Source organism: Lissotriton vulgaris, chromosome 12 (assembly GCF_964263255.1).
Source record: "Lissotriton vulgaris chromosome 12, aLisVul1.2, whole genome shotgun sequence".
Lineage (NCBI taxonomy): Eukaryota > Metazoa > Chordata > Amphibia > Caudata > Salamandridae > Lissotriton > Lissotriton vulgaris.
In genome coordinates, this window is record NC_141700.1 from 529,116,020 (window position 1) to 529,131,765 (window position 15,746).

General features: G+C 58.8%; 1 protein-coding gene across 6 annotated transcripts in view; it reads right to left on the reverse strand.

Moving 5' to 3' along the window:
* Nucleotides 1–15,746, reverse strand: part of LRRC71 (leucine rich repeat containing 71) — a 669,208-nt gene that overhangs the window by 363,431 nt on the left and 290,031 nt on the right. For all 6 annotated transcript variants that reach the window (XM_086945316.1, XM_086945315.1, XM_086945313.1 and 3 more), the window contains one exon: nucleotides 2,930–2,998. In XM_086945316.1, coding sequence (XP_086801442.1) covers nucleotides 2,930–2,998 — 69 coding nt within the window. The remainder of the gene's footprint in view (nucleotides 1–2,929; nucleotides 2,999–15,746) is intronic.

Sequence of the window (15,746 nt, forward strand, 5' to 3'; positions counted from 1 at the left end):
GAGGAGCACTTCAACTCCACCCTCAACCGCTTTGCCCCCTCCACCGCAACTGACGCCAACCTCACAGCCAAAGAATTTCACCGATGGGTCACCAACTGCGCAGATGAGCTTGCACCTCTATATAACTATGACAGACAGCGCACCAGAAAAGGCAACCTGATTCACCGCCGACCTCCAAGAATCCAGACACACCTGCAGACATCTCAAGAAGAATTGGAGAAACAGCAAATCCTCTAAAGACCGCACCAACTACAAGAATGCCATGACAGAATACCACCAATGCATCAGATCTACCAAAAGGACCTTCATACAAAACAAGATCCTCGCCAATTCCAGCAGCTCAAAGGAACTCTTAAGCACCATCCAGTAATTCACCAAACGCCACAGCGAAACCACGGATATCACCTACTCCCAGGACCTCTGCAACAAGCTTGGCTCCTACTTCCATCTGAAAATCAAGGGCCTCTATGACAACTTCAACAACCAGACACCTGACCCCGAAACCTCTCCCTTCTCCACCAACGCCAGCCAGCCCACCGTCTCCTCCTTGTCACCAGTCACCACCGAAGACACCACATCGACTATGAAAGGCATTCACTCAGGAGCTCCCTCTGACCCCTGCCCCTGCACATCTTCCACAGAGCTGCCGCCGTCATTGCCCCGGAACTACGACGCACCATCAAAGCCACCTTCGAAACCAGCATGGTCCCCAACATCTGGAAATGCGCAGAAGTCAGACCCCTACTCAAAAAGCCCTCCAGACCCTACGGACCTCAAGAACTACCGACCCATCTTCCTCCTCCCCTTCGCAGCCAAAGTCACGGAGAAGACCGTCAACGCCCAACAAACGAAATTCATCGGAGAGAACTCCATCCTCGACCCCTCCCAATCCAGATTCCGCAGCAATCACAGCACTGAGACCGCCCTCCTCGCCATAACAGACGACATCCGCACTCTCCTCGACCAAGGATACACCGCTTCCCTGATCCTACTCCACCTCTCTGCAGCCTTCTGACACCGTCTCCCACCACACACTCACCGCCAGACTCCACGACGCCAGCATACAGGGAGCCGTCCTCGAATGGCTCTGCTCCTTCCTCACAGGCAAAACCCAAAGAATCAGACTCCCTCCCTTCCTCGCCGAACCCACAGAGATCAACTGCCGAGTACCCAAAGGATCATCGCCTAGCCCCACGCTCTTCAACATCTAAATGGCCCCCCTCGCCGCCATCGTCAGACAGCAAAGACTCAGCATAGTATGCTACGCTGACGACACCCAGCTCATCCTCTCCCTCACCAAGGACCCCATCACCGCTAGACTCAACTTCCAGGAAGGAATGAAGGATGTCGCATCCTGGATGAACAGCAGCTGCTTGAAGCTCAACTCGGAGTAGACAGAGGTCCTCGCACTCGACCCTCCCCCTCTGCATGGGACAACACGTGGTGGCCCATCGCCCTCGGCAGCCCCACCACCCCCACGGACCACACCTGGAACCTCGTCATCGTACTCGACTCCTACCTCTCCATGACCCGACAAGTCAAAGCCATCACCTCCATGGTCTTCACCACCCACTGCATCCTCCGGAAGACCTTCAAATGGATTCCCCCCAGAATCAAGGAAGACCATCACCCACGCACTCATAACCAGCAGACTGGACTACGGAAACGCCCTCTATGCCGGGATCAAGTCTCTGCTTCGCAAACTCCACACCATACAGAACACTGCAGCCAGACTCATCCTCTGAATCCCTCGACATGAACACATCACCCAACATCTGCGAAACCTCCACTGGCTCCCTGTCGAGAAAAGAGTGACTTCCAAGATACTCATCCACGCCTACAAATGCCTCCACAACACCAGACCCCAATATCTCAACAACAGAATCTCCTTCCACGTGCCCAAGAGAAAGCTCAGATCCTCCGACATCGCCCTCGCCAAACTCCTGCGCATCCGCAGAGCTAGAACGGGTGAAAGAACCTTCTCCTACATTGTGGCCAAGACCTGGAACGAGCTCCCGATCGACATCAGACGTTCCCCCACGCTGCTCATTTTCAGGAAGACCCTCAAGACCTGGCTAATCGACTGACCGGAGCTGCTCTCCCCCCTCAGCACCTTGAGACCCTCATGGGTGAGTAGCATGCTTCAAAATTCCTTGATTGATGGATTGATTGATTGCTCAGGTGCCCAGAACCCCAGTAGCAACACATCCAGGTCCAGGTATGCTGCTTCCAAGCCTGAAATTACTGAGGCCGGAATGACCAGACCCAGTACTTCCGGTCTTGAAATCAGTGGGCTACTTCCAAAGGGTCGGGCAGTATCCCCAGTAGGGATACCGTCCTGGTCCAGTCAGCTAATTCTAAAGCCGGGCATTGGGCACAACAAATCACACATAATGAAAAGATAAAGAAATATATGATTTCACCAGACTAGCCCGAAAAATGAAAAGACTGTTCTTAGCAAGTTTGAACTTTAATGATTGAATGCGTTCTCCTCTCCCACTCACCCGAAGTGAGCAGCGTAGGAGTGGTCATGCAGTCTAATGCCTCGCTTATACCTCAAGTAAACCTCCTGATGTGGTTGGTCCCTGTTGCAATGTGTTTCATCATCTTAACATCATTTGCGTTGTGGTGTTTTTTATGCAACAAACTTTTTGTTATGATGTAAATTATTATTTAAGAGTTTTTTTAATTAGGCCAGTCAACCATACTATACATGGAATGCCATAAACACAAACAGAATTCACAAAAAAACAATGAACGCAGGAAAGACTAGCAACGTTAACTCAAGTACTGACTGTGAAGTAAGCATTTGAAGACTGTATTGTGATTAGTTAAACATCTGGTCAAAAATGAATTGCTATGTTGGCATTTTTTTAAACAAGTCACAAGATTTTGCCTCAATGGGCTTATTTTGCATTCATGTACGTACGTGATGTCCTCCGTGATCAGCTTGTGATATGGCTGTTGATCCAATGGATTCCCATCGAGCACCACTGTCCTAGAAGGGTAAACAGTAACAGATCAATAAAAAGACAAGTGACTTTGTAATTTGCGCTCTTGGAGAAATATGACGTTATTGTCTTAATGTTGGAGGTCGATTTACTTCAGTTCAAGTTCATTAAAACATATGCGGCTATATCAAGGGCCCGTTACAGGTGGGTTGGATCGGTACTTACCGGTGCGGCTACGTCTCTGGCTAGTTATGAGTGACTTTATGTTACCACAACCGGGATCACCAGTTCTAAAATCACCAGGGTTTCTGGTCCACAGGCAGGTTCCCAACACTAAACAAGCATTGGAAATGCAATAGGCCTCGCATTAGGAAAGTTTGAGCTATTGGTCTTATAAATGAATTTTTTTTTATTTATGTGGTTTTTTTTAAATAGCTAAATTAATAGCTTTGTCATTTACAATGCCAATAGTTATAACTTTCGCAAATGTGACACCTATAGCATTTGTAATGCAACATGTTTTGTATTTACGTGACTTAGATGTATTGATATTACAAATAACAATGGCTTTTAATTTTTAAAAATAATTAATACTTAAATAATTTATTTAATTTGTAATGGCAATAGCTTAAACTTTTGTAAATAACTTTTGTGAAGCTTGTGTTCAGTGTTTTTTAGTGTGACGAAAATTCAAGAACAGAAGTGAAATATTAACATCTTTTGTGATTTGTAATAAAGCGTGAAAGCTTGAAAACAGCTTGAAACATTGAAAGAACATATTTGAACCAGTGATGCTGTGGTTGCGCTGAGTGATGCTGTGGTTGCGCTGAGAGATGCTGTGGTTGCGCTGAGTGATGCTGTGGTTGCGCTGAGTGGTGTGTGCATCGGTGGAGCTTAGCGGGTGCATCAGTGGAGCTGTTTGGGGGGTGCATTGGTGGAGCTTAGTTGGAGCATCGGCGGAGCTGTGTGGTGGGTGCATCGGTGGAGCTGTGGTGGGTGCCTCGGCGGAGCTGTGTGGTGGGTGCATCCGCGGAGCTGTGTGGTGGGTGCATCGGCGGAGCTGTGTGGTCGGTGCATCGGCGGAGCTGTGTGGTGGGTGCATCGGTGGAGCTGTGTGGTGGGTGCATCGGTGGAGCTGTGTGCTGGGTGCATCGGTGGAGCTGTGTGCTGGGTGCCTCTGTGGAGCTGTGTGGTGGGTGCATTGGTGGAGCTGTGTCAGTGGAGCTGTGTGGTGGGTGCATCGGTGGAGCTGTGTGGTGGGTGCCTCGGTGGAGCTGTGTGGTGGGTGCATCGGTGGAGCTGTGTGGTGGGTGCATCGGTGGAGCTGTGTCGGTGGAGCTGTGTGGTGGGTGCATCGGTGGAGCTGGGTGGTGGGTGCATTGGTGGAGCTGTGTCGGTGGAGCTGTGTGGTGGCTGCATCGGTGGAGCTGTGTGGTGGGTGCATTGGTGGAGCTGTGTGGAGGGTGCATCGGTGAAGCTGGGTGGTGGGTGCATCGGTGGAGCTGTGTGGTGGCTGCATCGGTGGAGCTGTGTGGTGGGTGCATCGGTGGAGCTGTGTGGTGGGTGCATCGGTGAAGCTGTGTGGTGGGTGCATCGGCGGAGCTGTGTGGTGGGGGCATCTGTGGAGCTCTGTGGTGGGGCATCTGTGGAGCTCTGTGGTGGGGGCATCTGTGGACCTCTGTGGTGTCTGTGGAGCTCTGTGGTGGGTGCATCGGTGGAGCTGTGTCGGTGGAGCTGTATGGTGGTTGCATCAGTGGAGCTGTGTGGTGGGTGCATTGGTGGAGCTGTGTGGTGGGTGCCTCGGCGGAGCTGTGTGGTGGGTGCATCAGCGGAGCTGTGTGGTGGGTGCATCAGCGGAGCTGTGTGGTGGGTGCATCGGCGGAGCTGTGTGGTGGGTGCATCGGCGGAGCTGTGTGGTGGGTGCATCGGCGGAGCTGTGTGGTGGGTGCATCGGCGGAGCTGTGTGGTGGGTGCATCGGCGGAGCTGTGTGGTGGGTGCATCGGTGGAGCTGTGTGGTGGGTGCATCTGTGGAGCTGTGTGGTGGGTGCCTCGGTGGAGCTGTGTGGTGGGTGCCTCGGTGTAGCTGTGTGCTGGGTGCCTCGGCGGAGCTGTGTGGTGGGTGCATCAGCGGAGCTGTGTGGTGGGTGCATCGGCGGAGCTGTGTGGTGGGTGCATCGGCGGAGCTGTGTGGTGGGTGCATCGGCGGAGCTGTGTGGTGGGTGCATCGGTGGTGCTGTGTGGTGGGTGCATCTGTGGAGCTGTGTGGTGGGTGCCTCGGTGTAGCTGTGTGCATCGGTGGAGCTGTGTGGTGGGTGCCTCGGTGGAGCTGTATGGTGGGTGCCTCGGTGGAGCTGTATGGTGGGTGCCTCGGTGGAGCTGTGTGGTGGGTGCATCGGTGGAGCTGTGTGGTGGGTGCATCGGTGGAGCTGTGTCGGTGGAGCTGTGTGGTGGGTGCATCGGTGGTGGTGGGTGCATTGGTGGAGCTGTGTGGTGGCTTCATCGGTGGAGCTGTGTGGTGGGTGCATCGGCGGAGCTGTGTGGTGGGTGCATCGGTGGAGCTGTGTGGTGGGGGCATCTGTGGAGCTCTGTGGTGGGGGCATCTGTGGAGCTGTGTCGGTGGAGCTGTATGGTGGTTGCATCAGTGGAGCTGTGTGGTGGGTGCATCGGTGAAGCTGTGTGGTGGTTGGATCAGTGGAGCTCTGTGTGAGTGCATCGGTGGAGCTGTGTCGGTGGAGCTGTGTGGTGGGTGCATAGGTGGAGCTGTGTGGTGGGTGCATCGGTGGAGCTGTGAGGTGGGTGCCTCGGTGGAGCTGTGTGGTGGGTGCCTCGGTGGAGCTGTGTTGTGGGTGCCTCGGTGGAGCTGTGTGGTGGGTGCCTCAGTGGAGCTGTGTGGTGGGTGCCTCGGTGGAGCTGTGTGGTGGGTGCCTCGGTGGAGCTGTGTGGTGGGTGCCTCGGTGGAGCTGTGTGGTGGGTGCCTCGGTGGAGCTGTGTGGTGGGTGCCTCGGTGGAGCTGTGTGGTGGGTGCATCGGTGCAACTGTGTGGTGGGTGCATCGGTGGAGCTGTGTATTTGGAGCTGTGTGGTGGGTGCCTTGGTGGAGCTGTATGGTGGGTGCCTTGGTGGAGCTGTGTGGTGGGTGCATCGGTGGAGCTGTGTGGTGGGTGCCTCTGTGGAGCTGTGTGGTGGGTGCATTGGTGGAGCTGTGTCAGTGGAGCTGTGTGGTGGGTGCATCGGTGGAGCTGTGTGGTGGGTGCCTCGGTGGAGCTGTGTGGTGGGTGCCTCTGTGGAGCTGTGTGGTGGGTGCATTGGTGGAGCTGTGTCAGTGGAGCTGTGTAATGGGTGCCTCGGTGGAGCTGTGTGGTGGGTGCCTCGGTGGAGCTGTGTGGTGGGTGCCTCGGTGGAGCTGTGTGGTAGTTGCATCAGGGGAGCTGTGTGCTGGGTGCATCAGGGGAGCTGTGTCGGTGGAGCTGTGTGGTGGTTGCATCAGTGGAGCTGTGTCGGTGGAGCTGTGTGGTGGGTGCATTGGTGGAGCTGGGTGGTGGGTGCATCAGTGGAGTTGTGTGGTGGGTGCATCGGTGGAGCTGGGTGGTGGGTGCATCTGTGGAGCTGTGTGGTGGGTGCATCTGTGGAGCTGTGTGGTGGGTGCATCTGTGGAGCTGTGTGGTGGGTGCATCTGTGGAGCTGTGTGGTGGGTGCATCTGTGGAGCTGGGTGGTGGGTGCATCTGTGGAGCTGTGTGGTGGGTGCATCTGTGGAGCTGTGTGGTGGGTGCATCTGTGGAGCTGTGTGGTGGGTGCCTCGGTGGAGCTGTGTGGTGGGTGCTTCAGTGGAGCTGTGTGGTGGGTGCATCGGTGGAGCTGTGTGGTAGGTGCATCGGTGGAGCTGTGTGGTAGGTGCCTCGGTGGAGCTGTGTGGTTGGTGCATAGGTGGAGCTGTGTGGTGGGTGCATAGGTGGAGCTGTGTGGTGGGTGCATAGGTGGAGCTGTGTGGTGGGTGCCTCGGTGGAGCTGTGTGGTGGGTGCCTCGGTGGAGCTGTGTGGTGGGTGCATAGGTGGAGCTGTGTGGCGGAGGCATCTGTGGAGCTCTGTGGTGAGTGCATCGGTGGAGCTGTGTCGGAGGAGCTGTGTGGTGGTTGCATCAGTGGAGCTGTGTGGTGGTTGCATCAGTGGAGCTGTGTGGTGGGTGCATCAGTGGAGCTGTGTGGTGAGTGCATCAGTGGAGCTGTGTGGTGGGTGCATCAGTGGAGCTGTGTCGGTGGAGCTGTGTGGTGGGTGCATCAGTGGAGCTGTGTCGGTAGAGCTGTGTGGTGGGTGCATCGGTGGAACTGGGTGGTGGGTGCATCAGTGGAGCTGTGTGGTGGGTGGAGCTGGGTGGTGGGTGCATCTGTGGAGCTGCGTGGTGGGTGCATCTGTGGAGCTGCGTGGTGGGTGCATCTGTGGAGCTGTGTGGTGGGTGCATCTGTGGAGCTGGGTGGTGGGTGCATCTGTGGAGCTGGGTGCATCTGTGGAGCTGTGTGGTGGGTGCATCTGTGGAGCTGTGTGGTGGGTGCCTCTGTGGAGCTGTGTGGTGCGTGCCTCGGTGGAGCTGTGTGGTGGGTGCCTCGGTGGAGCTGTGTGGTGGGTGCCGAGGTGGAGCTGTGTGGTGGGTGGCTCTGTGGAGCTGTGTGGTGGGTGCCTCGGTGGAGCTGTGTGGTGGGTGCATAGGTGGAGCTGTGTGGTGGGTGCATCGGTGGAGCTGTGTGGTGGATGCCTCGGTGGAACTGTGTGGTGGGTGCATCGGTGGAGCTGTGTAGGTGGAGCTGTGTGGTGGGTGCCTTGGTGGAGCTGTATGGTGGGTGCCTTGGGGGAGCTGTGTGGTGGGTGCATCGGTGGAGCTGTGTGGTGGGTGCCTCTGTGGAGCTGTGTGGTGGGTGCATCGGTGGAGCTGTGTGGTGGGTGCCTCGGTGGAGCTGTGTGGTGGGTGCATCGGTGGAGCTGTGTGGTTGGTGCCTCGGTGGAGCTGTGTGGTGGGTGCATCGGTGGAGCTGTGTGGTGGGTGCATCGGTGGAGCTGTGTGGTGGGTGCATCGATGGAGATGTGTGGTGGGTGCCTCGGTGAAGCTGTGTGGTGGGTGCATCGGTGGAGCTGTGTGGTGGGTGGCTCTGTGGAGCTGTGTGGTGGGTGCCTCGGTGGAGCTGTGTGGTGGGTGCATAGGTGGAGCTGTGTGGTGGGTGCATCGGTGGAGCTGTGTGGTGGGTGCCTCGGTGGAGCTGTGTCTTGGGTGCATCAGTGGAGCTGTGTGGTGGGTGGCTCTGTGGAGCTGTGGGGTGGGTGCCTCGGTGGAGCTGTGTGGTGGGTGCATAGGTGGAGCTGTGTGGTGGGTGCCTCGGTGGAGCTGTGTGGTGGGTGCCTCGGTGGAGCTGTGTGGTGGGTGCCTCGGTGGAGCTGTGTGGTGGGTGCATCGGTGGAACTGTGTGGTGGGTGCATCGGTGGAGCTTTGTAGGTGGAGCTATGTGGTGGGTGCCTTGGTGGAGCTGTATGGTGGGTGCCTTGGTGGAGCTGTGTGGTGGGTGCCTCTGTGGAGCTGTGTGGTGGGTGCATTGGTGGAGCTGTGTCAGTGAAGCTGTGTGGTGGGTGCATCGGTGGAGCTGTGTGGTGGGTGCCTCGGTGGAGCTGTGTGGTGGGTGCATCGGTGGAGCTGTGTGGTTGGTGCCTCGGTGGAGCTGTGTGGTGGGTGCATCGGTGGAGCTGTGTGGTGGGTGCATCGGTGGAGCTGTGTGGTGGGTGCATCGGTGGAGCTGTGTGGTGGGTGGCTCTGTGGAGCTATGTGGTGGGTGCCTCGGTGGAGCTGTGTGGTGGGTGCATCGGTGGAGCTGTGTGGTGGGTGGCTCTGTGGAGCTGTGTGGTGGGTGCCTCGGTGGAGCTGTGTGGTGGGTGCATAGGTGGAGCTGTGTGGTGGGTGCATCGGTGGAGCTGTGTGGTGGGTGCCTCGGTCGAGCTGTGTGGTGGGTGCCTCGGTGGAGCTGTGTCTTGGGTGCATCAGTGGAGCTGTGTGGTGGGGTCATCTGTGGAGCTCTGTGGTGGGTGCATCGGTGGAGCTGTGTCGGTGGAGCTGTGTGGTGGTTGCATCAGTGGAGCTGTTTGGTGGGTGCATCGGTGGAGCTGTGTCGGTGGAGCTGTGTGGTGGGTGCATCGGTGGAGGTGGGTGCATCAGTGGAGCTGTGTGGTGGGTGCATCTGTGGAGCTGTGTGGTGGGTGCATCGGTGGAGCTGTGTGGTGGGTGCATCGGTGGAGCTGGGTGGTGGGTGCATCTGTGGAGCTGTGTGGTGGGTGCATCTGTGGAGCTGTGTGGTGGGTGCATCTGTGGAGCTGGGTGGTGGGTGCATCTGTGGAGCTGTGTGGTGGGTGCATCTGTGGAGCTGGGTGGTGGGTGCATCTGTGGAGCTGGGTGGTGGGTGCATCTGTGGAGCTGGGTGGTGGGTGCATCTGTGGAGCTGGGTGGTGGGTGCATCTGTGGAGCTGGATGGTGGGTGCATCTGTGGAGCTGTGTGGTGGGTGCCTCGGTGGAGCTGTGTGGTGGGTGCTTCAGTGGAGCTGTGTGGTGGGTGCATCGGTGGAGCTGTGTGGTGGGTGGCTCTGTGGAGCTGTGTGGTGGGTGCCTCGGTGGAGCTGTGTGGTGGGTGCATCGGTGGAGCTGTGTGGTGGGTGCATCGGTGGAGCTGTGTGGTGGGTGCCTCGGTGGAACTGTGTGGTGGGTGCATCGGTGGAGCTGTGTAGGTGGAGCTGTGTGGTGGGTGCCTTGGTGGAGCTGTATGGTGGGTGCCTTGGTGAAGCTGTGTGGTGGGTGCATCGGTGGAGCTGTGTGGTGGGTGCCTCTGTGGAGCTGTGTGGTGGGTGCATTGGTGGAGCTGTGTCAGTGGAGCTGTGTGGTGGGTGCATCGGTGGAGCTGTGTGGTGGGTGCCTCGGTGGAGCTGTGTGGTGGGTGCATCGGTGGAGCTGTGTGGTTGGTGCCTCGGTGGAGCTGTGTGGTGGGTGCATCGGTGGAGCTGTGTGGTGGGTGCATCGGTGGAGCTGTGTGGTGGGTGCCTCGGTGGAGCTGTGTGGTGGGTGCCTCGGTGGAGCTGTGTGGTGGGTGCATCGGTGGAGCTGTGTGGTGGGTGGCTCTGTGGAGCTGTGTGGTGGGTGCCTCGGTGGAGCTGTGTGGTGGGTGCATAGGTGGAGCTGTGTGGTGGGTGCATCGGTGGAGCTGTGTGGTGGGTGCCTCGGTGGAGCTGTGTGGTGGGTGCCTCGGTGGAGCTCTGTGGTGGGTGCCTCGGTGGAGCTGTGTGGTGGGTGCCTCGGTGGAGCTGTGTGGTGGGTGCCTCGGTGGAGCTGTGTCTTGGGTGCATCAGTGGAGCTGTGTGGTGGAGCTGTGCGGTGGTTGCATCAGTGGAGCTGTGTGGTGGGTGCATCGGTGGAGCTGTGTCGGTGGAGCTGTGTGGTGGGTGCCTCGGTGGAGCTGTGTGGTGGGTGCCTCGGTGGAGCTGTGTGGTGGGTGCATCTGTGGAGCTGTGTGGTGGGTGCATCTGTGGAGCTGTGTGGTGAGTGCCTCGGTGGAGCTGTGTGGTGGGTGCTTCAGTGGAGCTGTGTGGTGGGTGCATCGGTGGAGCTCTGTGGTGGGTGCATCGGTGGAGCTGTGTCGGTGGAGCTGTGCGGTGGTTGCATCAGTGGAGCTGTGTGGTGGGTGCATCGGTGGAGCTGTGTCGGTGGAGCTGTGTGGTGGGTGCCTCGGTGGAGCTGTGTGGTGGGTGCCTCGGTGGAGCTGTGTGGTGGGTGCATCTGTGGAGCTGTGTGGTGGGTGCATCTGTGGAGCTGTGTGGTGAGTGCCTCGGTGGAGCTGTGTGGTGGGTGCTTCAGTGGAGCTGTGTGGTGGGTGCATCGGTGGAGCTGTGTGGTGGGTGGCTCTGTGGAGCTGTGTGGTGGGTGCCTCGGTGGAGCTGTGTGGTGGGTGCATAGGTGGAGCTGTGTGGTGGGTGCATCGGTGGAGCTGTGTGGTGGATGCCTCGGTGGAACTGTGTGGTGGGTGCATCGGTGGAGCTGTGTAGGTGGAGCTGTGTGGTGGGTGCCTTGGTGGAGCTGTATGGTGGGTGCCTTGGTGGAGCTGTGTGGTGGGTGCATCGGTGGAGCTGTGTGGTGGGTGCCTCTGTGGAGCTGTGTGGTGGGTGCATCGGTGGAGCTGTGTGGTGGGTGCCTCGGTGGAGCTGTGTGGTGGGTGCATCGGTGGAGCTGTGTGGTTGGTGCCTCGGTGGAGCTGTGTGGTGGGTGCATCGGTGGAGCTGTGTGGTGGGTGCATCGGTGGAGCTGTGTGGTGGGTGCATCGATGGAGATGTGTGGTGGGTGCCTCGGTGAAGCTGTGTGGTGGGTGCATCGGTGGAGCTGTGTGGTGGGTGGCTCTGTGGAGCTGTGTGGTGGGTGCCTCGGTGGAGCTGTGTGGTGGGTGCATAGGTGGAGCTGTGTGGTGGGTGCTTCGGTGGAGCTGTGTGGTGGGTGCCTCGGTGGAGCTGTGTCTTGGGTGCATCAGTGGAGCTGTGTGGTGGGTGGCTCTGTGGAGCTGTGTGGTGGGTGCCTCGGTGGAGCTGTGTGGTGGGTGCATAGGTGGAGCTGTGTGGTGGGTGCCTCGGTGGAGCTGTGTGGTGGGTGCCTCGGTGGAGCTGTGTGGTGGGTGCCTCGGTGGAGCTGTGTGGTGGGTGCATCGGTGGAACTGTGTGGTGGGTGCATCGGTGGAGCTGTGTAGGTGGAGCTATGTGGTGGGTGCCTTGGTGGAGCTGTATGGTGGGTGCCTTGGTGGAGCTGTGTGGTGGGTGCCTCTGTGGAGCTGTGTGGTGGGTGCATTGGTGGAGCTGTGTCAGTGAAGCTGTGTGGTGGGTGCATCGGTGGAGCTGTGTGGTGGGTGCCTCGGTGGAGCTGTGTGGTGGGTGCATCGGTGGAGCTGTGTGGTTGGTGCCTCGGTGGAGCTGTGTGGTGGGTGCATCGGTGGAGCTGTGTGGTGGGTGCATCGGTGGAGCTGTGTGGTGGGTGCATCGGTGGAGCTGTGTGGTGGGTGGCTCTGTGGAGCTATGTGGTGGGTGCCTCGGTGGAGCTGTGTGGTGGGTGCATCGGTGGAGCTGTGTGGTGGGTGGCTCTGTGGAGCTGTGTGGTGGGTGCCTCGGTGGAGCTGTGTGGTGGGTGCATAGGTGGAGCTGTGTGGTGGGTGCATCGGTGGAGCTGTGTGGTGGGTGCCTCGGTCGAGCTGTGTGGTGGGTGCCTCGGTGGAGCTGTGTCTTGGGTGCATCAGTGGAGCTGTGTGGTGGGGTCATCTGTGGAGCTCTGTGGTGGGTGCATCGGTGGAGCTGTGTCGGTGGAGCTGTGTGGTGGTTGCATCAGTGGAGCTGTTTGGTGGGTGCATCGGTGGAGCTGTGTCGGTGGAGCTGTGTGGTGGGTGCATCGGTGGAGGTGGGTGCATCAGTGGAGCTGTGTGGTGGGTGCATCTGTGGAGCTGTGTGGTGGGTGCATCGGTGGAGCTGTGTGGTGGGTGCATCGGTGGAGCTGGGTGGTGGGTGCATCTGTGGAGCTGTGTGGTGGGTGCATCTGTGGAGCTGTGTGGTGGGTGCATCTGTGGAGCTGGGTGGTGGGTGCATCTGTGGAGCTGTGTGGTGGGTGCATCTGTGGAGCTGGGTGGTGGGTGCATCTGTGGAGCTGGGTGGTGGGTGCATCTGTGGAGCTGGGTGGTGGGTGCATCTGTGGAGCTGGGTGGTGGGTGCATCTGTGGAGCTGGGTGGTGGGTGCATCTGTGGAGCTGGGTGGTGGGTGCATCTGTGGAGCTGTGTGGTGGGTGCCTCGGTGGAGCTGTGTGGTGGGTGCTTCAGTGGAGCTGTGTGGTGGGTGCATCGGTGGAGCTGTGTGGTGGGTGGCTCTGCGGAGCTGTGTGGTGGGTGCCTCGGTGGAGCTGTGTGGTGGGTGCATCGGTGGAGCTGTGTGGTGGGTGCATCGGTGGAGCTGTGTGGTGGGTGCCTCGGTGGAACTGTGTGGTGGGTGCATCGGTGGAGCTGTGTAGGTGGAGCTGTGTGGTGGGTGCCTTGGTGGAGCTGTATGGTGGGTGCCTTGGTGAAGCTGTGTGGTGGGTGCATCGGTGGAGCTGTGTGGTGGGTGCCTCTGTGGAGCTGTGTGGTGGGTGCATTGGTGGAGCTGTGTCAGTGGAGCTGTGTGGTGGGTGCATCGGTGGAGCTGTGTGGTGGGTGCCTCGGTGGAGCTGTGTGGTGGGTGCATCGGTGGAGCTGTGTGGTTGGTGCCTCGGTGGAGCTGTGTGGTGGGTGCATCGGTGGAGCTGTGTGGTGGGTGCATCGGTGGAGCTGTGTGGTGGGTGCCTCGGTGGAGCTGTGTGGTGGGTGCCTCGGTGGAGCTGTGTGGTGGGTGCATCGGTGGAGCTGTGTGGTGGGTGGCTCTGTGGAGCTGTGTGGTGGGTGCCTCGGTGGAGCTGTGTGGTGGGTGCATAGGTGGAGCTGTGTGGTGGGTGCATCGGTGGAGCTGTGTGGTGGGTGCCTCGGTGGAGCTGTGTGGTGGGTGCCTCGGTGGAGCTGTGTGGTGGGTGCCTCGGTGGAGCTGTGTGGTGGGTGCCTCGGTGGAGCTGTGTGGTGGGTGCCTCGGTGGAGCTGTGTCTTGGGTGCATCAGTGGAGCTGTGTGGTGGGGTCATCTGTGGAGCTCTGTGGTGGGTGCATCGGTGGAGCTGTGTCGGTGGAGCTGTGCGGTGGTTGCATCAGTGGAGCTGTGTGGTGGGTGCATCGGTGGAGCTGTGTCGGTGGAGCTGTGTGGTGGGTGCATCGGTGGAGGTGTGTGGTGGGTGCCTCGGTGGAGCTGTGTGGTGGGTGCCTCAGTGGAGCTGTGTGGTGGGTGCATCGGTGGAACTGTGTGGTGGGTGCATCGGTGGAGCTGTGTAGGTGGAGCTGTGTGGTGGGTGCCTTGGTGGAGCTGTATGGTGGGTGCCTTGGTGGAGCTGTGTGGTGGGTGCATCGGTGGAGCTGTGTGGTGGGTGCCTTGGTGGAGCTGTATGGTGGGTGCCTTGGTGGAGCTGTGTGGTGGGTGCATCGGTGGAGCTGTGTGGTGGGTGCCTCTGTGGAGCTGTGTGGTGGGTGCATTGGTGGAGCTGTGTCACTGGAGCTGTGTGGTGGGTGCATCGGTGGAGCTGTGTGGTGGGTGCCTCGGTGGAGCTGTGTGGTGGGTGCATCGGTGGAGCTGTGTGGTTGGTGCCTCGGTGGAGCTGTGTGGTGGGTGCATCGGTGGAGCTGTGTGGTGGGTGCATCGGTGGAGCTGTGTGGTGGGTGCATCGGTGGAGCTGTGTGGTGGGTGCCTCGGTGGAGCTGTGTGGTGGGTGCATCGGTGGAGCTGTGTGGTGGGTGGCTCTGTGGAGCTGTGTGGTGGTGCCTCGGTGGAGCTGTGTGGTGGGTGCATAGGTGGAGCTGTGTGGTGGGTGCATCGGTGGAGCTGTGTGGTGGGTGCCTCGGTCGAGCTGTGTGGTGGGTGCCTCGGTGGAGCTGTGTCTTGGGTGCGTCAGTGGAGCTGTGTGGTGGGGTCATCTGTGGAGCTCTGTGGTGGGTGCATCGGTGGAGCTGTGTCGGTGGAGCTGTGTGGTGGTTGCATCAGTGGAGCTGTGTGGTGGGTGCATCGGTGGAGCTGTGTCGGTGGAGCTGTGTGGTGGGTGCATCGGTGGAGGTGGGTGCATCAGTGGAGCTGTGTGGTGGGTGCATCTGTGGAGCTGTGTGGTGGGTGCATCTGTGGAGCTGTGTGGTGGGTGCATCGGTGGAGCTGGGTGGTGGGTGCATCTGTGGAGCTGTGTGGTGGGTGCATCGGTGGAGCTGGGTGGTGGGTGCATCTGTGGAGCTGTGTGGTGGGTGCATCTGTGGAGCTGTGTGGTGGGTGCATCTGTGGAGCTGGGTGGTGGGTGCATCTGTGGAGCTGGGTGGTGGGTGCATCTGTGGAGCTGGGTGGTGGGTGCATCTGTTGAACTGTGTGGTGAGTGCATCGGTGGAACTGTGTGGTGGGTGCATTGGTGGAGCTGTGTGGTGGGTGCATCGGTGGAGCTGTGTAGGTGGAGCTGTGTGGTGGGTGGCACTTTTTATAAATCATTAGTAAAAGAGATCAATGAAATTCAACTAAAACCCATATATAGCAGAAGAGGAGAAAGCTCTAGTAACGGGATTCAGGATGAATGTATATCTTTGAAGCAAATCGCCAGCATGTGAAAGGTGTAAAATAGCAATCAGCATAAAACGAAAATGCCAGCAAAAGACTTTATAAAATTCTGTGTGGCCCTGATAAACTAATTAGAGCGTTTATTATATCATGACCAACAATGGTTATTGTTTCAAGAGCAGCATGCGAGATGGTTAGGGGCTGCAATACAAACAAGCCCTCTGCATTGCTGTGGTGGGAAGGGGGGCGGGGAGTGGCAAGAAGGGAAGAATAGGGGCCGGGGGCAGCAGCCTTTGATGTGCTGACCGGCCGGCCGTGCATGACTAATTAGGGGAGGAGAAATGCCGGCTGAGGGAAGCTTGAGATGCCCGAGGAGGCTGGTGGCTTTGATGTGCACGCGCTCTCGGGCACTCAAAGAAATTGGCGAGTTGGTTTAACTCTGTTTAAGCTGCAATATAGCTCGCCAGCTATGCGCAAGCGCACAGCAGGCGAGCCCTAAAAACAGGGTGGGGGTGCAAACCCCCACCAAACAGCCCTGGAGACTTTCCTGCTCCCACCATCTTCCCCACTTCAGGGTCTCTTTAAAGCAACCCTCTGTGCAAAGGCACAAGT